Source organism: Mustela erminea, chromosome 5 (assembly GCF_009829155.1).
Source record: "Mustela erminea isolate mMusErm1 chromosome 5, mMusErm1.Pri, whole genome shotgun sequence".
Taxonomy (NCBI): domain Eukaryota; kingdom Metazoa; phylum Chordata; class Mammalia; order Carnivora; family Mustelidae; genus Mustela; species Mustela erminea.
In genome coordinates, this window is record NC_045618.1 from 1037892 (window position 1) to 1064800 (window position 26909).

The 26909-nt window shown below is 55.5% G+C and overlaps 1 protein-coding gene across 6 annotated transcripts; it reads left to right on the plus strand.

Moving 5' to 3' along the window:
• The first annotated feature begins 225 nt into the window (after nt 1–225).
• MINAR1 (membrane integral NOTCH2 associated receptor 1) lies at nt 226–26909 on the plus strand. 6 transcript variants are annotated; one of them, XR_004285527.1, is made up of 6 exons: nt 1111–1513; nt 15439–15696; nt 18777–21136; nt 22453–22707; nt 23060–23126; nt 26428–26528. XR_004285527.1 is itself a non-coding variant. In XM_032341903.1 (6 exons), the coding sequence occupies exons 4-6, from the start codon at nt 18824–18826 to the stop codon at nt 26623–26625; spliced, it is 2766 nt and encodes a 921-aa protein (XP_032197794.1). In that variant the 5' UTR covers nt 1111–1513; nt 15439–15696; nt 16904–17085; nt 18777–18823; the 3' UTR covers nt 26626–26909. The 6 variants fall into 6 exon arrangements, 5 of the variants coding, with proteins under 5 accessions (XP_032197797.1, XP_032197794.1, XP_032197793.1 ...); XM_032341903.1 differs by lacking the exon at nt 23060–23126 and adding an exon at nt 16904–17085 and having other exon boundaries at nt 26428–26909; XM_032341902.1 differs by lacking the exon at nt 23060–23126 and having other exon boundaries at nt 26428–26909.

The window sequence follows — 26909 nt, forward strand, 5'->3', positions numbered from 1 at the left end:
TCTGGGAAGAATCAAGCTGTCCGCACACAGCACTGGGGTCAGGCAGGATTTAAAGTATCTGGTTCTTAGCGGGCTCACTTTCCAGGCCGCGCAGGGAGGGTGTCTGCGCTGGAGCTCTGCGACCCCCACTTCCCTCCGCATGCACACCCCCCACCAAGCCCCCCCCCCCCCCCGCCCGCCCCGCTGTGGCTCAGACCACAGGTAGCAAACGCGGTGAGGGCATCTTGGCTGTGCTCCCGGGAGAGCCACCGACTGCAGCCCAGGGAGAGGGCCCCGCCCCGCGGAGGTACCCAGACCCGGTGGGGGTGGGGGGGACTTGCATTCCTTTTGAAAAGGGATTCCATAGGTCGAAAGGAAGACTTTCTTGTGCTGTTCTGGCCAAGGGGGGCCCAGAACGCTGTAAGATGGGAGCCCGCCCGGGGGCAGACACAGGTCTGTGTAGACGGTGGCACGAGAGGCAGCCGCCACGTCTCAGCCCCGCTGACTGCAGCGCGCACGGTGACTTGCCAAAGGCCGCCAGCGCTGATCGATGTGCCCAGTCTGACTGTTGCAAACCCGCGCGGGTTTCGTTGGGCTTGGGGTGTGTGTAACTGTGAGTGTGTGTGTTTGTGCGTGTTTGGGGAGGGGGTAGTCACATGACCTCCAGTCTCCAATCTGGGTACCAATTAAGCCGAGACCCGCCAAGAGGGAAAATTGATGAGCCAAGGGACCACTTTGCCGGGGCCTTGCCAAAGACTGCGGAGCCGGAGGCCCGGAAAGGGCGAGCCCAGTGCACCCGGAGGAGAAGCGAGGACACTGTTCGCCCCGGCTCGGCCACTGGGGGCCGCAGTCACCTTCAGCTCCGGGGAGCCGGGAGACGCGAACCCCGCTGGCGGCTCCCGCCGCCGGGCCGCCTCCAGCGCGCAGCCTCGGCTCGCTCTCCCCCGGCGCCGCGGCCGCGATCCAGGACCCAGCGACGTCGCCGTCCCCGAGCTCTGGCTGCGCCCCCACGCCCGCTCTAGCTCGCCGCAGCCTCCAGCCGCGCCCCTGCCCGGGCCCGCCCCTCCGTCCCCGGGGTGCGCGCAGTCCCCGCCCGTGCGCCCCGCCTGCTGCGCGCCCCGGGCGGGCGACCGCGAGCCGCGAGCCCGGCTCTCTGCCGCCGGCTGCCCGGCCCGCGCGGCTCTCTGCCCCCAGCCCCGTGACGCGGCGCGCCGGCCGAGACAAAAGACCGCGGCCGGGGCCGCCCGGGGCCATGCGAGCCCGAGCCGGCCGCCCCCTGCCCCGGTGCAGCCCGCGCACCCGCCCCGGCCGCCGCGCGCCCGCCCCGGCCCTGCCCGCAGCCCGGTGGGCGCTGCGAGGCTGAGGGCGGACCCCCGGGCTGAGTGGCGGGAGCTGCAGCCGCCCCGCCCCCAGGCGCGGACCCCTTACTGCCCCAGGAGCCCGGCCGGGGGCTCGGAACCTTCCCGAGGCGCGGCGTTGGAGGCCGAGCGCAGCGCCGCGGGAGAGCAGAGGAAGCCCCTCGGGGGCCTCGGAGGTAACTTCGGAGAGCCCGGGACGAGCGGGGCGGGGGCGCACGCGAGCGGGTGTGTGTCCGGGCGACGTGGGTCCGCGAGTGCCTGCGGTGGGGCCACCGCGCGCGGGGGGTAGATGGGGCCGGCGGGCGCGCCCCCCTTCTTCCGCGGGGCTCCCAGCTCTGCGGGCCGCGGGGCGCTTGGCGCGGCGCCCTGGGCTTGGTGGAAAAGGTGTTGGGGTGGGGGTGGGGACTGCCGGGCTTCACCAAACCTGGCGGTGAGGTCAGGGATCCGGGAAGGGACCGTGCAGTTTGGGGCAAGTTTTCGCGGCTGAAAATTCTCTTCTGGAAAACGATATTTGGAGGGTTAAATATGTGAGCTGGGTGTGCAAAAAGCCTGACACATCAGAGGCGCAAAGTAAGACAGAAAGCCGGACAAGACCCAGGTGGACCAGCCCGGGCGCCCGACCCTTACATTGACGTTTCCAGTCACGTAGAGGTAGAAAGCGATCGTGGTTCCTCCCGGGGAGATGAGGGGTTCAACTTCACCTGCCAGAAAGCACAGGAGCCAGGCCTGGGTGGCGGGCAGTGCGCCCTCACATACCGTCTGATCCGTGCGTATGCAGAGCGAGGACACGAGTGTCCCCCGCGGGATCCGATCCAGCCGGAGTAATCATCTGTCTGTTCCCCCGGGGTGCCCGGAGCTTCCCGTGGCATCCGGGAAGCTTGACTGTGACCGCGCTCTGTCAGCACTGCTTGCGGGGAAGAGTGTAGCTGTTCAACTGCTGTGCACACGTTCGGTGCAGACCGAAGCCGAGGGAGAAAGCCAGAGTCTCGGCTGTAAACAATAGAGGTCTGTCTTAAAGAGCTTTCAGCCCATTTCCCTTGCGGAGGGGGTGATTTCATCAGGAGGGGACCGAGTGCCCCCGCCCCCGGGGCTGTGACCTGGAGCTTCCGGGCAGGGCTCTGCTGTGATTTTAGGTGTCATGTGAAGACTTGCCACGAGCCCGGCAGCAGCTCCTGGGGCCCTTAGGCTCCCCTTCCTCCTGCAAACAAGCCGCTGCTATCCCCTCTCTGGATGGAGAGGGTCAGTAAAAGCCCCTGCCCATCCCCCCTTTCTGGAATCCACTGGGCCTGCCCTGCGGGTGGGAGCCAGCCAAGGGCTGTGGCCACAGATGGCTTTTGGAATGAGCTCTGGGCCCCTGGCTCCTTGCGAGCCTGGCTGCAGCCGAAGCGCGAGAAGACAGTAAGAGAGCCTCGGGCTCCTGGCACTGTAGAGGGACTTGCACGACCCCGTTAATGGGCTTCCTTCTTGTGTAGCAGAGGAGAGCAGAGGCAGGAGCAAACTTACAGATTGTTCGTAGCTTCCTGGAGCCTGGAGGGAAAGCCGTAGCTGTCTGGTAAATAGTCTGATTTTCACCGTGTGTGTCTGAGGTTTGTATAGATCAGGGACTTTATGAAAACACACATCAGTTGCCAGGGAAAGATGAGATCAAACAGTTTCTTTGCATTTCTGATGATTTGGTGAGGAAGTGTTGTAGAGCACTTAATACTTGGAGGACAGACAAAGCGTTCTTTGTTGGTGGTATGTTCTTTCTGAGTTTAACATACATAATGTCTTCTTTCCCTGGCTGGCACTAGAGGCAACACTGATGAGACTTTGCGGCTTCTAAAAGCCTTTGGATTTATTAACTCCCTGATACTCCCTCCGAGGGCAAGGCCCCGTCGAGGCCAGGCCGCCTGTCCTGTCTCGATCCACAGCACACAGAACGGGTCTGGGGGTTCAGGGGTCCCCACATCAGCCCTGTCTCGAGTCTTGACAAATGTGAAGCAGAGACCAGTGTTGGCAACAAGGGCTCTGCGCCTGCAGGGCAGGCGTCTGCAGGGTGGCAGGGCTGGGAGAAGGGGAGGGCCCTGCTCCCCACTCCAGCCAGGGGCTGATGGGCATTCTCAGACTAGCTGGGGGAACCTTCCAGATTCCTCTGCAAATCTGTGGCTAAAGCCCCACGGATTAGCTCTTCCCACTGACATTTGGATCGCAGTTCTGGGAGCTTACCTGCAGACTCAGTGTCCACTGACATGAAAGAGAAAAAAAGGGAAAGAAGAGGAACAGCATTACGGAGTTTAGAGATGCGCCAAGGCAGCTAGGGCCAGACCTACTCCCGCCGCCTCTCACTCTTCGAATGACCTTGGGGAGCTCCTTCACTCCCCTGCTCGCCTGTTCTCCTGTGTTGGAAAGGAGAGCGCACCAGATCAGATCATGGATGTCCCCCCTCTGTTTCTCTTTTAAAATTGAACTTTATATGACTGTTACGTATACGGAACAGATTAAAGAGTAGGAAGCCACCCGACGGCGGCTCCCTCCCAGCCTGACTCCAGAGGGCCCTTCTGGAACTGCTAGCGGCTCCCCAGAACACACTTGGAGGGTCCCGAAAGGCTTCTCTCTAGAACATGGCACGTCTTCTCCCGAGTGTTGGAAGCAGACACTGTGGTGATTCCGTCCGTGTTGTAAGTGTTTCCCTGGCTCCGGCTCCTTCCAGATGGCTGGCCATGTCCCCAGCACGTGAGTCCCAGAGGACCCTAACTGTTGCAAGCCCTAAATTTCCCAGGTCTACCCTGTGCCCAGCGGGCGAGCGGCCGCTTGTGGGTCCTTGCTGGATGGTGAGCAGATAAGGAGCTATTTTGATGGAACCGTGACTGATGGATGGCTGGGCTCCGGGGCCGCATGAATCGTGAGGGGGACTTGGATTTACCCGTTGCTCTCTCTGGTGTCTAGGACACCGCATGGCGCGTTGTAAGAAAACCCTTTCCTGTAGTCGGAGCTGCTATGGAGGCTTTTTCGAGTTCCAGCATCGGGGGTGGGGTCCTGCACACGCACACGCGTGGTTCCTTCTGATGGCAGCTGCTGGAGGAGCCATAGGGCTCACGTCCTGGTTCCTCAAACTTGAAAGCTCTTTGAAAAAGGGCCAGGGAGCTCTGCTCTTGGGGTTGTATGGAGTCTTCATTACAGAGTCATGATTGGCTAAGTCGTGGGCCATTGGCTCAAGCTCCAGTCCCTGTCCCCTCCCTGGAGACGGGGGCTGAGACCAAAAGTGCCAACCCTCTAATTACGTGGTTGGGCCCCCTTTAAGGTGTGGAAGGGAGTTCACCCGTTTCCCCCTTTCCCTCCACTCCAGTGACAGGGAGAGCTCTGGGAGGTGGCTGCCCCCTCAGTCTGAGTCCCCGATCAGAGATGACCAGGAGCGCAGACCCCAGCTTACTCACGGTGGACTCGTGGCCTGGAGAAGTCAGCCGTTGGGGTTTTGAGCCACTGCAGTCTGGGGACTGTTTGTCGCTGCAGCAGAACCTGACCTATCCTGGCAGGTGATGGCCTTGGGTTGACGCTGCCTTTGGATCAGGACCCATCAGGGGGCGGGTGGTTGCTGAGATGGCGTTTTATGGGGAACTGCCCTGGGGTGTAGACACCGGGCTGAGGACATGGTCACCGTGAGCTGGTTGGAGAGTGCACTTGGTGGCATACCCTCGTTGTTCTTCTAGAGAAGGACCACGATGACCAAAAGCCCAGGGCTTGAGCCATAACGTGCTGGTTTAATGGTTCAGGGGAAGAAAGTGAGTCTGATTAATGTGTTCACCGATCAGGGAGGCTAGAGGCCAGGTAATAAGGGAAGCTCTTTTGTGACATTGGAATTAGAGCAAAGGGCTCTGTGGGATGAGCTGAAAGACCAGTGACAGGTGGCTGTGGCCTGCTGATGTGTCCTTCCTCATCCGGGGTGGGAGGCTGCCCTCCAGCTGGGCTACGCGCGTGTGCTCGTGCCTCACTGAAGGCCAGCCTGAGGGCGTGCGCTGCCGGCCGTGCTCACTGTGGGATGTTTCTGGGGCTCTGGGGTTCGTTCGTGCACGCCCTCCAACGAGAGCTTTCCCGACAGCCTTCTCCCCTGGTGGGACAGTGGGGACCGCACTGAGCCCAACCACGTCCACTTCGCCTCTGTGTGTGTCCCGTCTGCTGCGTCCTCCCCTCCTGCTGCTCCCGTTCTGTGCTGGGGGCCCTCGTGACACCCCGTGGCTGACGGGCAGGGACGGCCCCATGGAGCCTCTGTGAACATTGGGATTTCGAGAAAAGAAGGGTTTTTGGAGGAAGCTACACATGCAAGGGTTCTGGTGACTTGCAGAGACTTCAGCAAACAGCTGAGAAAACAAGCTGAGAAGGTCAGCAGGGCAGTAGGGACGGGGGGGGGGTCCTGTGAGGACGAGGGGCTGCAGCCCTCATGGAAGCCTGCGGGGCCTCAGCAGCGCTGAGAAGCGACCAGGAGACGCGGGGTGCGGGCGGTGTGTGGAGCTGAGGGAAGTGGGAAGTCATTCCTCAGTGTGAGGGGCAGGGGCAGGGGGTGGGTGGGGGGACAGTGAGGGGACAGGGGGCGGGCGATGAGTGGGGTGGGCAGTGGGCCGGGTGGGCACGAAGAACGGGTGTGGGCAGCGGGCTGTGAGCTGTTCCCCTCTGTCCCCATCGCTATGGCCCTTCTGCTGGTCTGCTTCTCCCCCTGGGTTGGGAGACCCTGGGGGGGGGGCGGGACAGCCCCCGTCACCATGTTGCCCTGGGACTGGCACGGCGTCTGGCACAGTCTGGGTAGATCGGCGCGCACTGTCGGTGAGGGAGGGACTGATCGGCCCGGCGTGTGACTCACAAGGTTCTCTGTGGGGATGCGGAAGGCCTGATTCTCCAGGGGCCACAGGAAGAAAAGCATCGCGATTCGGTACCCCCACAAGCTTGGTCTGAGTCCACTGCATGGCGCGGCCACTGGAAAGATCGTCAGGTCCAGGCTGAGGGAGAGACCCGTGTTCTGCATGCCAGGATAAAAAAGCTCCTCGAGAAGCACATGTGCCAGTCGGGAATTATTTAAAGAAGAACCACGGGTCCGCGGCACTGAGGTGCGACCTGTCCAGAATTCGCAAGCAGCTGCCAACCATCCCAGAGCCTCCTGGGATCTTCATGAATATGGACTTCCCGGCTTTGCCCTGTTGGAACGTCTGGGCTGAGAACCAAGCCTGGGTTTACCCCACATTTACAAGTGCCATGGCCAGTCACGGGAGGAAGGGGCACAGAGAATTGAGCCAACACTGCGAGTCACAGAATGTTTCCTGCAGCCACATCCCATCAACAGGGAAGGTGCGGTGGCTGCGGTGGCTGCGGTGGCTGCGGTGGCCTTGGAGCCAGGGGTGGGGGGGTGGGGGGGTGGGAGGAGCCACCCGCATATCCCTGGAGGGCTGCCTTTCCCCCTGCCTTCCCCGGGGCCCTGACTTCTGCCTGGCCCCTGGGCCCCTAGGGAAGGGGGAGAGGCTGCCTTCTCTCTGGGGGGCCACCATGCCCACTGGCTTGGGGCAGGGGTGCCGTGAGCTCCAGGAACGGGGAGAGGGATGAGGCCGTGTGGCCGGCCATGGTTCCGGGATTTTAGGATGTGTTCTGGATTATGGCCCCGGGGAGCGCTTAGTCCTGCACCAGCAGTAGTCTCATTCCCCTCGCGTGCCTGTCGGTAGAGGTTCCCTCTCTATTTTAGGTTGGATTTTATCAACTGGGGCAAAGCATTCGCCTTTGGAGAGGATGGCAGGCTTCCAGGGACGTCTGCCGCACGTGTGAGCGAGTGGAGGGGGTGAGCCTTCCCTCCCTCCTGGTGCTGGGGGGGCCGGGGTTTCAGGCCCGCTGCTCCAGGTCCCAGTGGGAGGTCCCGTAAGGAAGAACCCCTAACGCTGCCCACCAGCCCCCCAGACCCCTGACCACATTATGTCCCATGGCAGAGGGGGCTTTGCAGACGTGAGGCAGTTGAGGACCTCGGGAAGGGGGTCATCCCGGCCATCTGGGTGGCCAGGGATCATCACGACAGCCTGTAAATGGGGAGAAGGCAGACGACTCGCAGAGGGAGCCGTAGCCACTGGAGCCGGGCTGGGAGCCTCGTAACTGGTGGCTTTGGAGATGGAGGAAGGGGCTGAGGGTCAAGGAAAGCCGCGTGCAGGAACCAGGAAGAGGGCAAGGAAAGGGATTCGTCCCTAGAGCGCCAGGGAGGAACGCCGCCCCGCCGATACCTGGGTTTCAGCCCCGTGTGGCCCGCTGGGGGCTTGTCTCCTCTCTCAGATAGCAGATCAGGGCGGCGGCGAGCCTCTGTGCTTGGGGTGATGTCACAGCTGCAGGGGAAGCGGATACAGACGGACGTCCGAGATGATCTGTGTCTGCCACGGAAGTGCAGGGAGGCTGACCCGGAGGCAGAGCTTGATCTGACTTCTGAAGGGTCTGCACCGATCGTCACGTTGGTCGGCGTTTCTCAAATCCTAGAGTTCTGCCCTCTTGTAATGGCTGAACCCATGGAGCCAGGTTTGGGAAACACGGCAACAAAAGTTCAACATCATCGCCAAAGCACTCAGGCTCGGGAAATGCAGAGCTCGACCCGGCTGTCAGGAGGCCACACACGAGATCTGGGATGTGCGTTTAGACTTATTGCTGGGCTGGAAACAAATAGTTAACTCAAATTAAAACAAAACACAGAAGTCATCTATCTGGTCCAGGGCTTCACCTCTCCCTGGATGGTCAAAGGGAGGAGGCTGGTTTGGGGATGATTTCAGGAGAAAAGAGAGGAAGATAAGGGACTTCCTACTCATTATTAATATTTTGCCCTAAAATGAGACATGAATGATGCCTGAGCGTTAGGAAGCTATCTTTTGGAGACATTTTGATAAAGAAAATAATCATTTTGGAGCAAACTATTATATCAGAGATCATACAGTAATACATATTTCTTTGCACACCATATTTTATAGAATGCCTCCATAGCCAGCCAAACATGCCACTCATGCTTCTGCCCCAGGGCCTTTGCACGGGCTGTTTCCTCCACCTTTCCACCTCATGGAAAGAAAGGAGGCACATGATTTGTTTCAGACATACCTGGGGACTTCGTTCAGACGCAGTCTTTCCTCTGAGGACTTCTCTGACCGTCTTTTTAAAATTGCGACCTCCATCTGCCCTGTTCTCTCTGTCCTCCTGTCTTTCCCTCCATAATGCTTTCTACCTCTACTCTCCTACACATTGTACATTTATTTTGCTTATTATCTATCTCCCCACCTAGGATATAAGCTTACTAGGGTATTCTCATTTTGTTTTAATCTGCTCTATATCCTGCTGTATTTCCACCTGTTAAACTAGGGCCTGGCATGTGCCAGTTACAAAATGAGTATCTTTTGAATGAAGAAAATGAATGTCTCATTTGAGCCTCTTAGTGATCCCAGGAGGAGGGAGTGATACCTTCCCTTTCTAGACGAGAAGGCCAAAGATCAGAGGTGATGATTTACTCCCCAATTTACATTTCTGGGATCTGCCTGTATATCTTTTCCTCTTCATTTTTCATTAGAAAATGAGATATTCAGAACATTTAAGAAACACAGACTTGAAACAAGGAGGAAAAAAACACCCAGGGACGATTATTACTAGTTTTGGTATGTAGAAGATACTCTATATAGACGATTTTATAACGCATTATGTCATTTAGTAGCATGCTTTTTAACTTACAAATATGCCATTAACATTAAATGTGTCAATAACAAATATTTGCAACATGATTTATTCATGGCTGCATGGTATTTCAGCATACTGATGTGCCTAATCTTACATGACCAGTTGGATACAGAGTTTATTGGTGAAAGTTTCTTCTTAGAAGCAACATTGAAGAGAAAATATTTGTAGCATTCTTTTTTTCTTTTTATACTTATCCAGTGTTTCCTTTGGAGATGTACTTAGGGGTATGGATTTTTAAATTTAAAATTAGGTATAGGGGCGCCTGGGTGGCTCAGTGGGTTAAAGCTGCTGCCTTCAACTCAGGCCATGGTCCCAGGGTCCTGGGATCGAGCCCCGCATTGGGCTCTCTGCTCAACATGGAGCCTGCTTCCCTTCCTCTCTCTGCCTGCCTTTCTGCCTACTTGTGATCTCTGTCTGTCAAATAAGTAAATAAAATCTTTAAAAAAATAAAATAAAATTAGGTATATTTTCATTTTAGGTGTTAATTTTTATTTTAAACTTTACTGCTGATTACTTCCTATAGCAGTCACACGGGTGTGTACCTCCCCAACGACAGATACATGGGGTGCCTTCTTTTCCACTGTCGACCCCTCCCTTGATAGCAGTACGAGCCTTCCTAACCATTACCAATCCAGCAAGCAAAAATCCCATGCCTAATACCGCTTCCGCACCTCATAAAGAGAATATCATTTTAGATACTTTCTTTAGATTTATGAATTATAAGTTAGTCAAATTGCTGTTTTAGTTTGCTTTACTGATTATGATGTGCACTATTTTCTTTGCCTTTTTTTTTTTTTGTAAATTCAATATTTTGGGGGATGTTCCTTCTTTCCTATTAGTATTCAGAGATTTCAGTAAGAAGCTAAAAGGTTCTGCATTCCAGTTTTTTCCCCCAATTTTTGTGACCTTTATTAGTGTTGTAAGAAAGTAATTTCCATTTATCCCAGCTGATCAGTCTTTTTCTCCATGATTTCTTCTTCTTCTTCTTCTTTTTTTTTTTTAAAGATTTTATTTATTTGACAGAGAGAGACATCACAAGTAGGGATAGAGAGGCAGGCAGAGAGAGGAGGAAGCAGGCTCCCGGCTGAGCAGAGAGCCTGAAGTGGGACTCAATCCCAGGACCCTGAGATCATGACCTGAGCTGAAGGCAGAGGCTTAACCCACCGAGCCACCCAGGCACCCCTTATCCAGGATTTCTATTTCTGCAATTTCTGGAATCTTGTATGTACAATGCTTACATGACCTCACATTATCTGAATCCTGACTCAAATTTCCTTCTTTTTATTTCATTGGTAATTTCCTTTTGGCATGGCGAAGACTGAGAGCGAACTTAATTTTTCACCAATTAGTTAACCAATCATTCCCATAATACTTAACTATTGATGCATTTGCATTCTGCAGAATAAACTGTTGTTTTCTCATCGACTCGAAAGGCTACCTTCATCCTATGTGCAGTCCTTACCTTTCCAGTCCGCTGCTTGTCTGTCTTGTCTCCGGTGAGTTAGCCATCACACTGTAAATGCAGGAGCTTTGTAGCAAGTTTTAATATTTGGCTATCCAAATAGATTGACATTTGACCAGAACACTTCACTAAGTATCTCAAAGCAAATACCTTGACAGGGTTCCCTCCAGCACACAGGACCTCTCACTACAGAAAGGCAAAGGCAATGAAGCATGGACAACAAGCAAAACACTATCTTCTCAATTTTCTTAGTTACTCACCTTGACAGCCACATTTATAAGAATTTTCTTTGGTGGGGGGGTGCCTGGGAGGCTCAGTCGGTTGAGTCTCTTGACTCTTGATCTCAGCTCAGGTCTTGATCTCAGGGTCTTGAGTTCAGGACCCACACTGGGCGCTACACTAGGTGTGGAGCCTACTTAAATTTGTGTTCTATTCTTTTGCCTCCCTTTTGACAGGCCTAAGTGGAAACTCGTTTTCCCAGTTTTTAAAATGTACTTTACCTTTTAATTAGTACATCTTTTTAAAAGTGAATGAAAGGGGGCGCCTGGGTGGCTCAGTCGGTTGAGCGGCTGCCTTCAGCTCAGGTCATGATCCCGAAGTCCTGGGATCGAGCCCCACATCTGACTCCCTGCTCAGCGGGGAACCTGCTTCTACCTCTTCCTCTGCCTGATGTGCTCCCCCTGCTGTGCTCACTCGCTCTCTCTTTCTGTCTGTCAAATAAAAGCACTGAACATAACCCAACTTGGGAGTTCACATTTGATCATTTTTGCTTCCCTGCTTTTTTTTTTTTTTTTTTTTAAGGGAAGAGTATGTGAAAGTTCATGTTCTACCTGCTGCTCCTTGTGTTTCCCTCACCTGCGCCTCACCCCGCTAGAGGGAGGACTCCCTCCCTAGGGTTATGGGGATGGCCATGCCCTGAACACCTGAAGTTGGGCAGATGAAATCGACGGCAGTTTATATATCATGTATTCATAGCCCAGAGGAGGAGGACACGGGGCACACAGGGTTTGAACTTGGCTCCATGTGAGGCAGGCATTATGGGACAAGAGGGTGAAGGGACCCCTGGATCCTGTGGGATGTTGTGATTGACTTGTTTGTGATTGGTTTGTGTTGTGATTGTTCCTACTACTCAGGAACAGGTAGGAGCTGTGCCTGATCCCCTTGATAAGGACAGCTGATTGGCTAATGGGTCTTCTCTGCAGGAGCAGAGTGTGGAGGCCCTCCTGGTTTGACCAGATGTCAAGGCAGCACAGAATGCCGGGCCTTCATTTTAGGTCTTTGACCACATCTTCCTTCCTCCCCTCTCTTTCTCCAAAGGAAGCCGTCATTCCAAACCTGGCATGTTTCATTTCCATATATGTTTTCATACTATCTTTTTTATATAAACATACCAAAACAATCTCTATATTTTTTTTCAAGTGACATCAATGATAGGATACATCCATTTGCAACTTTCCTTTCCATGCATTTTTGTGTTTTTTTAAATTTATCCTTAAATTTATTATAAATAAATTCATTCACATTAGCTGCTGTATAATATTGGTGATATGATAAACCCATATTTATCTTTTTCCCACTTTATTTCTTTACTATTAAAAAATGTTTTTAATAAGCAGTTTTGCCGGGGCAGCTGGGTGGCTCAGTGAGTTAAAGCCTCTGCCTTCGGCTCAGGTCATGATCTCAGGGTCCTGGGATCGAGCCCTGCATTGGGCTCTCTGCTCCGCGGGGAGCCTGCTTCTTCCTCTCCCTCTGCCTGCCTCTCTGCCTACTTGTGATCTCTGTCAAACACATAAATAAAATCTTAAAAAAAATAAGCAGTTTTGCCACCTTGTAAACCCATGTGAATGTTTATCTTGCTAGATAACCAGAGGTAGATTTGGAGGGCAATAGGATTTGCCAATCTCGAGCTATATCTGTATTGCCAGATTTCTTACTCTTTGCCAGGTACTCGTGCATATAACTCAGTCATGTGACGTTGGTACTAGTATCATCCCCATTTTCAGCTGAGGAAACTGAGGTGCAGAGACTCCTAGTGCTCAAGTCACCCAGCTAGTAAGTGGAAGAGCTTGGATTTAAATTTGGGCAATTTGGCTCCAGAGTCTATGGTCTTTAACTCGTGTACCATTCTGCCTATAACAAATGTTAGCTGTATTCTGATTTGGTTTTGATGACTATGCCTTGTTTTATCTTTATACTTTCAACCTTTCTGTGACAGCATGTTTAGGTATATTTCTCATAGGTGGCATTTGACTGCAATATTTTTTTAAAACCCAATATGAGAGTCACAGTCTTTTGAACTGTTAACTGTAGCCCATTTACATTTATTGTGATTTGATGTATTTGGAAATGTTTCTGTCATCTTGTGATTTTTGCTTATCTTAGTTTTTCATTTCTTCTTTATTTCTCTTATTCCTGATTTTCTATTAATTGATTGAGATTTTATTTATTCGGTTTTCTCTATACTAGTTTAGAAGTTCTACATTAAGTTCTATAATTTCTTCCTGTTCTATTGGTGGTTATCCATAAACTGTTTTCTAATATACATTTTTTTGAGTTAACATCTAAATTTATTTAACATCCTTTTCCTACTCCTGAGAATACCTGGTAATGCTCAAGAAGTTTTAACCCTGATTATCTTCCCCCATTCATTGTAGCTAAAAAACAGTCATTAATATGGTTTTATACAATTGCTACATGTTTAGAATTAATTATATGTTTATTACTTTCTTTTTTCTAAATTTGCTTTTTTTTCCCCAAAGGAGCTTCTTTTCCCTTACTTTCACAGTAAGAAATGTGTCTTCAGTTTTAATTTTAATTTATGAATAGTGGGGTTTTTTTTTTCAGGTGATAGAATTATGAACTGTAAGTCACTTTTCCTTAACACTTTAAGAATTTTGTGTCCATGTCTTTTAGTTTTTCTTTTCTTTTTTTAACTCTAAAAGGACCAAGAATTCTGGACATCTTTTCATAGAATATACACAAAATGTGGATTTTATACATAGACCTCAGTTTATCTAAAAAAATGCCCCAAATTACAATCTCATCTTTATAAAACAGAATTGTCCCTTTTAGGTTTTTTTTTTAAAGATTTATTTATTTCAGAGAGAGGGAAAGCAAGAACATGAGTGGGAATGGTAGAGGGAAAGGGAGAGAGAATCCCAAGTAAACTCTGTTCTAAGCACAGAGCTGGATAGGGGCCTTGATCTCATGACCCTGAGATCATGACCTTACCTGAAACCAAGAGTTGGACACTTAACTGACTGTGTCATCCAGGTGCCCCTGTCCCCTCTCCTTTTTTTTTTTTTAATTATTTCTGAAACACCCGTTTTTTGTTTTATTCTTTTCTCGGTAATTCATTCCCTCTCCTGACGGCCTCACCCACTTTCAGGCTTTCTCTCTGCTTCTGGTATTCTTCAGTTTCAATATGGTGTGCTTTGCTCTGTAAGGGTACATTTATTTTTATAGGTCTTATTTGCAGTTTCTATTTGAATTTGAGGACTCGTGTTTCCAATTTGCGAACATTTCTAGACATCGTTATTTTGATCATTGACTTTACACCATCCTCTCTTATCTTTCCTGGAATTCTTGTTAGGCATTTGTTAAAAGTTCTCCTGTGCTCTATGTCTTTTAACCCTGATTTCATATTTTTAAAATCTTTGTATTTCTCTATGCTGCATACTGATAGATTTCCTTAGATTTGTCTTCCAGTTCACTGTTTTTCTCGTTACTTATGCTATATGTTATTTGATTTGTGATTTGTGATATTGTGATTTTTATTTCAGTGACTATTTTTATATTTCTAGGGGTACCGTTTGGTTCTTTTCCAGGTTTCTATGTTCTTTTTTCACAACGTCCTCTTTCATTTGGATTTCCAAATATTTTAAAATATCTTTCCTTGTTTAAAATATATTTACAGCTTTTTTAAGATTGCCATTCCATTTTGTGACATTCTTAAAGTCCTAATGGTCCTGATTATTTTCTGTCTGATGACTCTCACTCCCTGTTGAATATTTTCTCTTGTGCATTGTAATTTTTTGAACTATTACTCAGGGTCAGCGCATGTGGCTTCTTACCTCCGCAGGGCGCCGTGGATTGACCAGAGCAGTTTCGCATTTGCCTTGCTTGCATCCGGGGGTATCACCAGTGTGGAACTGATATCATATTAATTTCTCAGCTCGAGAGTTCTTGAACCCTGTGGTAGCATAAATTTTGGCCCCAAAACATTTAAGGCGTTGCCCTGCTTTACAATTCAAGGAGTAATCTTTTCCTCTATTTAACTCAGAGGCCAACAAGCTTCCTTGTTTCCTGAGCTCATGAACAGATTTTTCTGTATTTTGTATTTTCACGCAGAGTTAGAGAATAGTCCTTCAGGGGTCCCAGCCCCAGGCAGACATCCGTGTTCCCACTCGCCATCTGGTGGAGGCCTCTTGTCTCCTAACTCAGTGGGAACCACCTGCCCACCTTCCCCACAGCAGCCACATCACCAACGTTCCCGCTCACCCCATGATCTTCAATCCTTTCTCTGTTTCTGGCACCTGGACATTCACCTGGCTCTCTCCCAAACTTAGCTCCACACGTTTAAAAAAAATGTATTTTATCCAGCATTTGTAGGTGTTCATAATGGAAGATTTCTCACATTTTCTAAGCTTGCCTTCTCACCAGATCTGGAAATTGCTTCATAATGTCCTGGTTTCTTAGGCAAGGGCTTTGCACCACGGTTGAGCTTGGGGTGGGGGACTCATCTGGGCAAACAGAAGGGTAGCTCCTCCCAGTGCTGGTCGCCGTCTTCAGCAGACGGTGTGGAGGAGAGCTGCCTGCGAGAGGGAAAGGGGTCTCCATCCAGCGGGACGTTGTGTTGTAGGCGACGCAAGGAAATGCAGACTTTCCAGATCACACATCTCAGAATGCTCACTTGCTGCCTCCCTTTTACAGTTTCCCTCAATCCGTACTGAAGTCACGGCAGCAAACACTGTCCTGGAAGCAGACAACATCCAAACCACAAGCCGGCCAGCACTCGGGAGGGAGCCACACGGGGGCTGCCGAGGAACTGTGCGGCAGCGCGTGAGCCGGACTGCCGCGGCCACATTTCATCGCTGCCATCATATTGGCTTCTGAACAATCAGGATATGACGGCCCGTGGGAAAGCCTGAATGAGAACCCTTCGTAACAGTTTTGCTGATCCGAGTGAAGGTTTGTGTCATTCGTTCCCACCAGATCTGAGGGTCGTTGGTAGAAAGGAGACGGAGTCTGTAAGGCAGGTGAGGACAGCTGAGTCCGCCCAGAGCTTCCAGCGGCAACCCCGCGAGCCCCCAGCGCACCCCGGCTCTTCTGCTCTGTTTCGGTCAGCAGCAGAGGTCAGCACTGGGAGCTCTGACAAATGCGTGAGGCTGTGAGGGGTGAACCTTCACTCCAGCCGCAAGGACCAGAGGGTAGCAACATCCATCACGGCCAGAGGGGGATGCGTGAGGGGGCGGGGAAAACATCAGACGTCTGGGGCCTGCGCTTCCCAGAGCCACAGACTGGAGGCCGCCTTGGATGGGAGTCGGGAGAGCCTAGAGCAGGCTGTGCAGATCGGGAGGCGTTCAAGGGGCAGATGGTGTGGATCTGCCTGCGCATCCCGTGGGCTAAGAGCTCACCCCAAGCTGCACGCCTGGTGTTCTCCGCTCCCACTAGCTCCAGAATCAAGTCCAGATGCCCCCCCAGCAGCCCAGCACCCACCTGCTCCGAATCCCTGCTTGTGCAGCTCCTCCTCCCTCTCTCCGTCTCCCCAAGCGGACTCTGCCCCACCACCCCTTCGATCCTCCCGCCCTCTGCCTGGAACCCCTGCGCTGTCCCCTCTCTGGCCATTCGTAAGCCCCCAGATCTCATTGTCAATAAAAGTGGAGTCAGGTGAACCAGATCCCACTCTCCCCAGGATACACGGGGCCGCGCCTTTCCCAATGCCGCTTTTGGGCTGGGTTGGAGATTTTCAGCCAGGGAAGTGGTATAGGGCGTGGCGAGGTTCTCCCAGGGGGGCAGCATCCTGTGGTCCCGGGAGCCGCAGGGGTCGGCTCGCTGCGGCATGGGGTTCCCTGTGGCCGCCCTGTGTCCCCCATGCGTGCTTCCTGTGGGTCAGGGCAACCGCAGAAGTGCTTGTTAGAAGAATCCAGCAGCAAACAGCCCAGTACCGTGTGCCCCGCTCGCCCTTCCCTCCGTGTGTTCATTCGACGCCGCCCGGATTCCAGTGTCCCTTCATTTACTTGACGCCCCAGTGCAACAGGCTGTCCCCGCCTCTCACCGATGCTTCCACGGGGCGGGCTTAGTGGCCAGGCAGGCCTGGGCAGGAACAGGACCCCTCGGAGCTGTTGTCTCTTCTGCATGGGAAAATCCAAACCGTGGGCCCTACATGTCCTTGCAGACACGTGTCGGGGAGCTCGAGCCTGAGCCAGGAGCCCCTAGGGAGGCTCCCTCGGGAGGGACGGAGAACCCATTGCCAGGAGCACCAAACTCTAACCCGGAGAAAAGACACCATTCCCCGGGGAAACGGGCTGAGCCAACCTCAGTCAGGAAGTCGGCCCATCCGAGCGCCTTTCTAAGCGGGTGTGCCGAGGGGCGGTGTGTGTGTGTGGCGGTGCCGTGGACAGACCTGGTCCGTGTGTATCGATGTGCTCTACTGCTCTTGTGATGTTTCGTGGAACTCTGGGTTTTGTGTGTTTAACTTGTCCATCAGGATGGGTTAACGTAGCTTTCCCTCCATTTCGAAGTAAGGCTTACTATCGCTATTACGGTGTGCAGATGACAAGTAGCACATGTCAGAATTTTAGAAAGGACGGGAAGTCTCAAGGAGCACATGACGGTACCCAGGCCACACGAGAACACGGTGGGTGGGAGGGGGGCTGGGAATGCTCCGGGTCTTCCGGGGGTTAGGGTTACTGCACGAGCAGGCACATTCATCAGAGCTTCAGCAAATGCACACTCAGGGTTCGTGCATGAGGATCTGATCCTCAAAGGAACACCGTGAGCGATGATTGACCCCGGGTTAACGATGCGCGTGACGGAATGTTCAGATGCCCACACTCTACTTCAAAGTGCAGTAGAAGAAACAAGAAGGCTCGATGAAGGGTAGATAGATCGGTCTGAGAGGGACAGAATATCGTGAAATGTTAGCGGTGCAATCCAGAGGGCGAGTACACGGGTATTTGCTAGAAAAATTCTTCCAGCTTCGCTCTACATTTGAAAATTTGCATCATAAAATACTGAAGAACAAAGATTCTTCTTCAGGAAAAATCCATATTTATCACCCAAACATAACCACTGGTAATATTTCAGTGTACATTGTTTTCTTTCATTTTCATCTCTAAGAATATATAACTTCCTGTAATTAAGAGCTTCTGGCTTAAAACATTTATTTTCCTTTTTTTCCCCCCTCTCAGTACTGCAGCATGGTTTTTTGGTGTGTGTCCCCAAAAGTCCTCAATGTGTCATCTTTCAAGGAATGTGTAATGGACGTGCAAGAAAACTCACACGTGTGAGCGCGTGGTCTCCTGAGTCAGTCGGGGAAGCCCCCTGCACCGCTCATAGCCAGCCCCGAGGCCGTGGGTGTGTTTTCTAGAATGTGATCAGAGTTGAGTCCTACGGACACAGCCGGCGACTCTGGCTTCTTCAGCTCGAGCGTCACACCTCTGGGCGCCGTCCACATCCTCGTCTGTACACTAGTTCATGCCTTTTTTTCTTTTTAAGATTCATTTATTTGAAAGAGAGACAGCGAGAGAGCGGGGGTGGGGCAGGCAGAGGGAGAGACCCCCAAGCAGACTCCCCGCTGAGCACGGAGCCCCACATGGGACTCGATTTCATGACCCTCAGACCGTGACCTGAGCAGAAACCCGGAGTCGTTGGCTTCACGGACTGAGTCGCCCAGATGCCCCAATGAGTTCCTTTTTATGGACGGGTCACATTCCGTCGTAAGGACGTGCGTGGCTATCGTCGTAATGCCTGTGGAAAGTCGTCCTGTACGATAGTTTTGTTCACGCATCCCTCGCTTATTCAAGATGGTTTATTTTTTTCACTGTTATAAACGCCATCGCAGCGAACATCTTTATCCATAAATCATTGTCATCGATTCCCGGGAAGGGAATTACAAAGTCGTGTGTTCTAAATATTTTCAAAGCTGATAATACATTTTTCAATTAAGAGGGCTCTCCCTGCATGTCTCTGTGTGGTTCGTAACAAGCTTGGCTCCCAGCCGCACCGTGTTTGTGACCTCCCTCCGCTTTTTGATGTTGTCCCTGTAGAACGGACTGGAAGGCCGTGACGGCAGGAGCCTGTGACGTCCGAAGTCATGGAGACCAACCAGGACACCTCCCTCTTCCTGATGAAGATTTTGGAGGAGCTGGACAGCAAGCAAAACACCGTTTCCTACCAGGATCTGTGCAAGTCCCTGTGCGCCCGCTTTGACCTCTCCCAGCTCGCCAAGCTGAGAAGCGTGCTCTTCTATACGGCTTGCCTCGACCCCAACTTCCCGGCCACGCTGTTCAAAGACAAGATGAAATGTACCGTGAACAACCAGCAGTCCAAGAAGATCATGGTGGCCGCGGACATCGTGACCATATTCAACCTGATCCAAATGAACGGGGGCGCCGCCAAGGAGAAGCTGCCCACCGGCCGGCAGAAGGTGCGCAAGAAGGAGGCGTCCTTCGAGTCGTGCCGCTCTGACACGGAGGTCTGCACTGCCGCCGCATGCGAGCCGGTCAGCTGTGAGCTGAGCGAGAGGCCCTTCCACCGGGGCTACCCTGCCCGGCAGTCCTCCCAGGGCCGGAAGGCTGACCGCAAGGACTGCCCGCAGTTCGTGCCCACCTCTGAGCCCAACTTCCTGCTGGGCGTGAGCAGAGAGCTGAAGGGCCGGGCGGCCTCTCTAGACCGGCTGCAGACCCTCGCCCCCCCCTACTCCGTGGCCAGCCCCCAGCCCTGCGAGATGCAGAGAACCTACTTCCCCATGAACATCGAGAATGAGTCCATTTCGGACCAGGACTCCCTGCCCATCAGCCAGGGCATCAAGGAAACCTTCATTTCCAGCGAAGAGCCGTTCATGGTGCCGTCTTGTGTCCAGAAAAGGAACATCTTTAAAGAGGATTTCCATAATCTGATGACCGTGTCCCCCACGTTGGTTGGCCCCGCTAACAAGGCAGAGGCCGAGCACGGGGAGCCCCAGGGCCGGAAGGAGCCCCACAAGACTGCCTTCTTCAACCACAGCTTCGAGGTGCCCTACAGCAGCCAGTACCTGAATCCCATGTACTCCCCTGTGCCCGACAAAAGGCGCGCAAAGCACGAGAGCTTGGACGACCTTCAAGCCTCCACGTACTTCGGACCCACGCCGGTGATGGGGACGCAGGACGCCAGGCGCTGTGCCGGGAGGCCGGGCAAGCAGATTCCCTGGCCGGCCAAAAGCTGGAGCCTGAACACAGAGGAAGTCCCTGACTTTGAACGGTCCTTTTTTAACAGAAACCCCTCTGAGGAGAAGCTGCGCTACCCTAATCCCAGCAGCCAGAGCCCCGGTTTCCCTACCCCAGACAGGCGCCCCACTTACCTGGTGCCGAAGGACCAACAGCCCATCCTGCCCGTTGCCTACATGGCGAAACCAAACGCGCTCAGGTCTAAAGAGCTCTCGTCCCCGGTTGAGCTGGAGAAGCACGAGCCGGTCAAGAAATTCAAAGACAAGAGCACCGGCTGCACCAGCGGGCAGCTCAGCTCTGACACCAGCAGCGTGGGCACCCAGACGGAGCAGCACGTGCTGGAGGCCAAGAAACGCAAAGACCTGTGCGCCTCGGGGCAGACCACATACGGCGACAGGCACGCCACCAAGCAGTCCGACGACGACTCGGAAATCGTCAGCGATGACATCAGCGACATCTTTCGGTTTCTGGATGACATGAGCGTCAGCGGCTCCACGGGCGTGATGCCGTCTTCCTGCTACAACAGCACGGGGTCCCTGTCTCAGCTTCACAAGTCCGACGGCGACAGTTCCCCTGAGCACAACCTAACCAAAACTGCCAACGGGCTTCCCGGCAGCAAAGGAGAAAAGGGCAACCGGCCTGACAACAGCCACCCCTCGGACGAGGAGCTGAAAACCAGCGTGTGCAGACTGGTGCTCCGCATCGGTGAGATTGAGCGGAAGCTCGAGTCACTGTCGGGGGTCCGCGAGGAAATCTCTCAGGTCCTGGGCAAGCTAAACAAGCTGGATCAGAAAATGCAACAGCCCGAGAAGGTGAGCGTGCAGATCGACCTGAATTCCTTGACAAGCGAGGCTCCGTCGGACGACAGTGCCTCTCCGCGCATGTTCCGCGCGACCGGCGGCCCCCGGGGACCCAAGCTGGAGAACGCGGCTGACTGGTACTGCTCGGATGCCAGCGGCAGCAACAGCGAGAGCCTTCGGGTCAAGGCCTTAAAGAAGAACCTCTTCACCCGGCCGTCCTCCAGGTCCCTGACGGAGGAGAACAGCGCTACGGAATCCAAAATCGCCAGCACCTCCAACTCACCCAGAGACTGGCGCACCATCACCCACACCAGTCGCGGGGGCCTCGGGGAGGAGGGCGGCAAGGACAGAGGCCCCGGAGGCCCCGGGGAGAGTAAGGACTGGCACCGCAAGGCCAAAGAGGTAATCTTACCCGCGCCCATGAGGCCGGGCCCGCACACCTTCCCCGTCCCCGTGCGCAGAGCGCTGGTCAGGAAGGAGGGCTTCCCTCCGTGCGCTGGCTCTCCTTCCAGATTCGTGGGCTTTCCGCGTTGGCACGGGTGGGACGGCTCGGGAGGGTTGTCTGTCCCGCCGGCTCGAGGAGCGCGGGCTGCCAGGCTGCCCGTGGGCGAAAGTGGGGTCTGGATGCAGGATGGGCGGCCGAGGCCAAGTCCTCGTGATGGGGGACGTGGTGCAGAGACGGGCGTTGCCCAGGGTACACCCTGTTCCTTCTGGGATAGCGGGGTGCAGGCAGAGGGAACGGGGTTGCCTTCCCAGCGTGCGGGGTCCCGGGTCCCTTCCCCGGGCCTCGTGGATTCACGGTGCTCCTCTTGGAAAGTTTGAGTCTCTCCATGGTAAGATCGGTAGAGGGTGAGTAGGAAAAGCCAGACAAATAAGGAAATTGTTCCCGGCACCAGCGTCGGTCCCCGAGGACAGCAGCTCCCCATTCGGCCCTTTCCTCTGCGTGGGCCGGAGGGAGCTCACGTGCAGGTGCTCGCGTCCCCTGCAGTGGGGTGACAGGTGTCGGTGGCCCCCGTCATTCCCCACCCCCGCCCCGGCTCCAGGGACTGCGTGCTGCCTTCTCAGACCCCTCCCCTGATTCTGAAGGTCGGGGACACACCCGAGGGCCCGGGGTCCAAGAGGAAGTGACGGCGGCGTGGGTTGCCAACACACAGAGCCCGGTGGGAGGCCGGGACCCTCCCATGGTGCCAAGAAGGAGAAGCTCCGAAGACAGGCTCTCGGCGGGTTTTCAGTGTCCGAAGTCAGGGGAAAAGAGTAAATAAAAGCAGTTTTTTTTTTTTTTTCTGATCCCAGAGAATCATCGATGTCCGTGCTGGTGGCTGCTCTGTCCGTCCGCAGCTGCGGACTGCTGGCGGGGCTGGAGAGGGGCTGGCGGAGGCTCGCTGGCCCGGTCCCGGGCAGGGGCGCACACGCGCTCACGCCGCCTGTCCCCTCGGCACCTGCAGGCCCTCCCTGCCCCACCTCCCCTCACGGTCCGATTCTCCCCTTTTCTGCACCAGGAGCGCGGCTGCCCGTGGTCGGGGGTCGTGAGGGTGTGGGGGTTGGTCGAGTGTGGGCCTCGGGCCAGGCCGGCCGCATCGCGGCTGCTCGCGGGGAGTGGCGTCTGCGTGGGAAGTGGTTCCGCCCGCGGCTGGCCTCGGGGCCCGGGGAGGTCTAGCAGGAGGGAAACCCTGCAGCCCCCGTGCCGTCTGTCTGGACCTCTCTGTGCCCCCCCGCAGGCGGACAGGCAGTACGACATCCCCCCCCAGCACCGACTGCCCAAGCAGCCCAAAGACAGCTTCCTGGTGGCGCAGGTGTTCAGCCCGCGTCCCCACCCCGCCTCCCTCAAAGCCCACCTGAAGAGCAACCCCCTGTACACGGACATGCGGCTGACCCAGCTGGCCGAGGTGAAGCGGGGCCAGCCCTCCTGGACCATTGAGGAGTACACGAGGAACGCGGGCGACAAGGGCAAGCTGACCGCCCTGGACCTGCAGGTGAGCCTCGCGCTGTCCCCACCGGGCGTGCGGGCGGGGGAGGGGCGGCGGGGGAGGAGCCCGTCCCCGCCCGGCCTGCGCAGGAAGGACCCGGGATGGCCAGGGCCAGCCCGTCCCGGCACCCTTCAGCTCCCCGGGCCGCCGCCACGGAATTCGGAGCTTTACCGGGCCGCAGAGCGGAGATGGTAACCAGGGGAGCGTGACGCGGCGTGACTGACGCCCTCGCTCGGGCCGCACCATTGCTCACCGCACGTTTAAGGCTTTGCACCCAGTGAAGCTCCTCGTCTTTGCACACGAGACCTGAGCCGAACTGTTTAGTGAGATGCACGCTGATCTCTCCTTCCACACGTAGCTCGTGGGATAAGCACATTTGTGGGAGCCGAGCTATGGACTCTGTTTCCATACGGAGCCGTCCCCAGGTAAGGAGCGCCCCGCGAGCTCTGTGAAGGCCGTCGTGGCCGGCAGGCATGTGTCTGGTCCCCACACGCGGGGCTGGGGCCCCGGGCCCCTCGCACGTGGGTGGGCAGCTCCACCCGCTCCCACTGGCCCCGCATCTGCCTGTGTCCGCGTCACTGCGGGACCCGGAGGTGCGTGTCCCCACCTGTGTATTAGCTCTGTGGGTGGTGGGGCCGGACCTCTGGGTCCCAGGATGACCGTGTCACTGAGGGGCAGTGGGAGAGACCCCAGGAGGGGCTGGCCCGGGCCCGAGGCAGGGGGCGGGGGGGGGCACGGTGTGGCCAGAATGGACTCCACGGGTCCACGGCAGTGTGGGGCTCCGGTCCAGGGCTCCTTTACCATGAGACCCAGGACATTCACGCCTCTGCTTGAGCGTCCGTCCCCTCGGCTGTCCGCTGGGCACACGGCGCTGTCTCCCTTGCAGAGTCATGGTGAGGATTTTGGAAAGAAGGTACTTAAAGCACCGCCATTAAGTGGGCACTGAAACGGATTTTGGGGCCAGTCCGTGATGCTGAGACCCGTCAGTCCCCCTCACAGGGGCTTTTCACGGCAAGCTGCAAGCTCAAGGCACAGGGACAACTGTGGTCACCTCCAGCTCCCCAATGAGGAGTGGAGAAACTCAGCCCAACAGAGGCCTGGGCCCTTTCTCCCGCATGTCCTTTCCTGTTGGTGGGGGTGCCCGGGAGCCTCCGGCCCCTGTCGTGACTGCTGTGCAGTGACATTTGTTCATACTGGGCCCTAAGGGACAGCAGTTAGGGGACGCTCCCGGAGCTCGGGTCGTGTGCAAATAGCATTAGCGTGGGGATGGTCTTCACGGGGTCCCCTCGTGGGCACATGAGAATCCCTGTCGGTGAGGCCCACGCGAGGGCAGAGAAAGGGTGTGGGCTGGGTTTTCCTGGTTTTCCCTGCCGGAGTCTGGTCACAACAAGGTTCCTCGCCTGCATCCCTGGAAACCTCAGTGTCACCGTTTCATCTGTTGTCACTAGAGTTTCCGCTTGCTAGAAAAACTCGTGAAAAATAGTTTATTTCATAGGCTGTCCCCCCAGCCCATCAAACGCACGTACAAGAAAAGAAGCTGATATCCTTGTGTTTGAGCCGGAGGGAAGAAGATACCGGAAGTGGGGTGTGTTCCCGGCTTCCCTCCTTGGCAGGCTCGGGAAGGAGGGGGACTGGTGTGGCTCACGTGGCCGGAGCTCGTCCTCAAGGTGCACGGCAGGAACAGGTGCACCAGCCCTCGCGGGTAGCCCCCCGCCACTGCAGACCAGTCTCCCAGCCAGATGCGCCCACCCTGGATCCGTCTGTCCCATCTGCTGTCTGTGTGATGGCTGAGGTGGTTGGTGGCCGTAGCCACGCAGCCCAAGGGCCCACGGAGGGCAGAGCTTGGTGGGGAAGGAGCTCTGGCTGAAGCGTGCAGATGGGCGTGTGTCCAAACAATGGGAGTGGGCAGCTCGGAGAGGCTGCCGTCCCGGGGACCCTGGTGGAGGACGCTGTCGGGGGCTCTTGCCAAGATAGAGCACCCTGAGCTCAAGGAGAGGGTCCTCTTGCCCAGGATGGACATTGAGTGGCAAGCGCTGCTTCCCACCCCGCAGGGGACAGGAGCCCGTGGATGTTCTGTCTTAGTGGGGAAGGGAGTCTGGGGAGTTCTAAGGACCCTTCAGCCCTGTCCTTGCCATGATGCAGTGTTGTACAGAATGCACTAGAACAGGGTTGCAAAGGAGGCTGGTGACCAGTCTGGGCCTTGAGGACTCTGGTGTCTGTCACAGCTGCCAGACTCCGCCCCTGCCCCCTGAAAGTGGCTGCCCACCCCCTGCGAACGGCCGGGCATGGCTGGGACTCCACGAAGCGTTATTGTGGGCTGAGAGATCTGATTTTCATATAATGTTCACATAGTGTGAAATAGTCCTCTTGACTTTTGTCAACCACTGGAATGTGTAGGGACTGTTCTCAGCCTGGGGGTTGTCCACGGGCAGGTGGCGGGGGCTGGACGTGGGGCCGCAGCTGTCCACCCGGCTGGCCCGCCTGCAGGGGGGTGGTCTGCAGGTGCGGAGAGCAGGAGCAGAGGCCGGGCAGCCTCTGGGGAGCCGGCGCCAGTGACAGGACGTCGTCACCCGGGGGTCTGAAGCTGAGGCAAGGGAGCTGCTCTGCAATCCACCGAGACCCACGGCTCGGGAGCTGGTGCCTGGTAGAGACCAAGAGGCCCTCATCCCCTGACCGGGCGCCCCCGGGTGGTCCCGGGAGCCAGGCTCCTGGGGCAAAGAGCATGGCGGGAAAGAACAGGGCTCCTCTGCAAGGTCAGGTGACGATGAGTGAAACGGGTTCGAATCACCAGCGCTCTCCCAAAGCCACAGTCCGACTCAGGTTTAGAGCTGTTTGGAGGGGTTTGTTTTGTGATCTCGTGTGCGTGAGACAGACTCTTGTGTGCCCGAGTTTCGAGTATGAAGCAAGCCGAGGCCATCTTCAAAACGGATGTTTTGTTTGTGTTTCAGAGAGCGAGGGGCCCGCACTTGGAATTTTAACGTGTTTGCTTTCATGTGACACTGTGTTATCAAATACTTGCTGCCAAACGAGAATGCTGCCTTTTGTAACGGGGGGTCGTAACCGTCCCCGGGAGTGGGGCCCTCGGCAGGACAGGCTCGTTCTGGTGTTTTTCCTGTGGACGATGCCCCCATCTCGGGGAGCCAGGAGACAGGTTCCACACGGCTTCTGCCCGTGGGGACTCAGCCCCAGGCCCGGGGATGGCCTGCGCACGTCTGTAGACCCTGACCCTGCACAGGGGCCTGACCTGCTCCGACAAATGTTTGACACGGAACGAGTTTCTATTTGGTTTGAGCTGCTTATCGGGAGGCACTTTGAGTTTTCAGTGGAGGCTTCAGGGAGGAGCTGGGAACGGAATCAGAGCGAGAGGACAGCCGTGCCGCAAAGGGCCCTGCTCCCGGGGGGCTGCTGGGGAGACCCCTGGTCAGGGGTGGTCTCCGCTCCTCCAGCCGCGGGGATAGCCTGCCCGAGGCTGCAGCCCTGTGTATTGGCTGCTGCGGAGGAGACCCGTGGTTTCCCCACGTCGGGGCCGTCGGCACACAGGCAGCAAGGGTGGGGCAGGCGCCTGCCGCCGTGCCAAGGGGCCTGGGGCCTCAGCAGCCCGTCCCAGCCCGGCCCGGTGACGGCAGCGGATGTCACGGTCAGCCCGGACTGCCAGCGGCGGGCCGCACGGGGGACCTTCGGGAACCGGTGTTGGCGGTGTCTCTAACCGCTTCTCTTCACTTCCAGACGCAAGAATCTTTAAACCCAAACAACCTGGAGTACTGGATGGAAGACATTTACACGCCCGGCTACGACTCCCTGCTCAAGCGCAAGGAGGCCGAGTTCAGACGGGCCAAGGTCTGCAAGATCGCCGCCCTGGTCGCGGCCGCCGCCTGCACCGTCATCCTCGTCATCGTCGTGCCCATCTGCACCATGAAGTCCTGAGCGCGGGGCCGCTGGCGGCGCACAGCCCGCGACGGCCGGCGGCACCCCCGGCGGCGGGAGGGCTCGGGGCCCGGTGCGGCCACGGCTTGCCGGTCTCTGCCAGGGCGAGCAGGGTCTGGGACGGGTGCGTTCTCTAGAGACACCTGCCTCCCGTTGGCTTTGACTCGGTGACGCGCGGATGCTTTTGGGAGCCGTGCGATGTCTTCTCCTACCGAAAGAACGCTCTGCGCCACCGGTGGACACAAACTGAATTCCAAGCAAAAAATAAAACAAAAAACAGATGA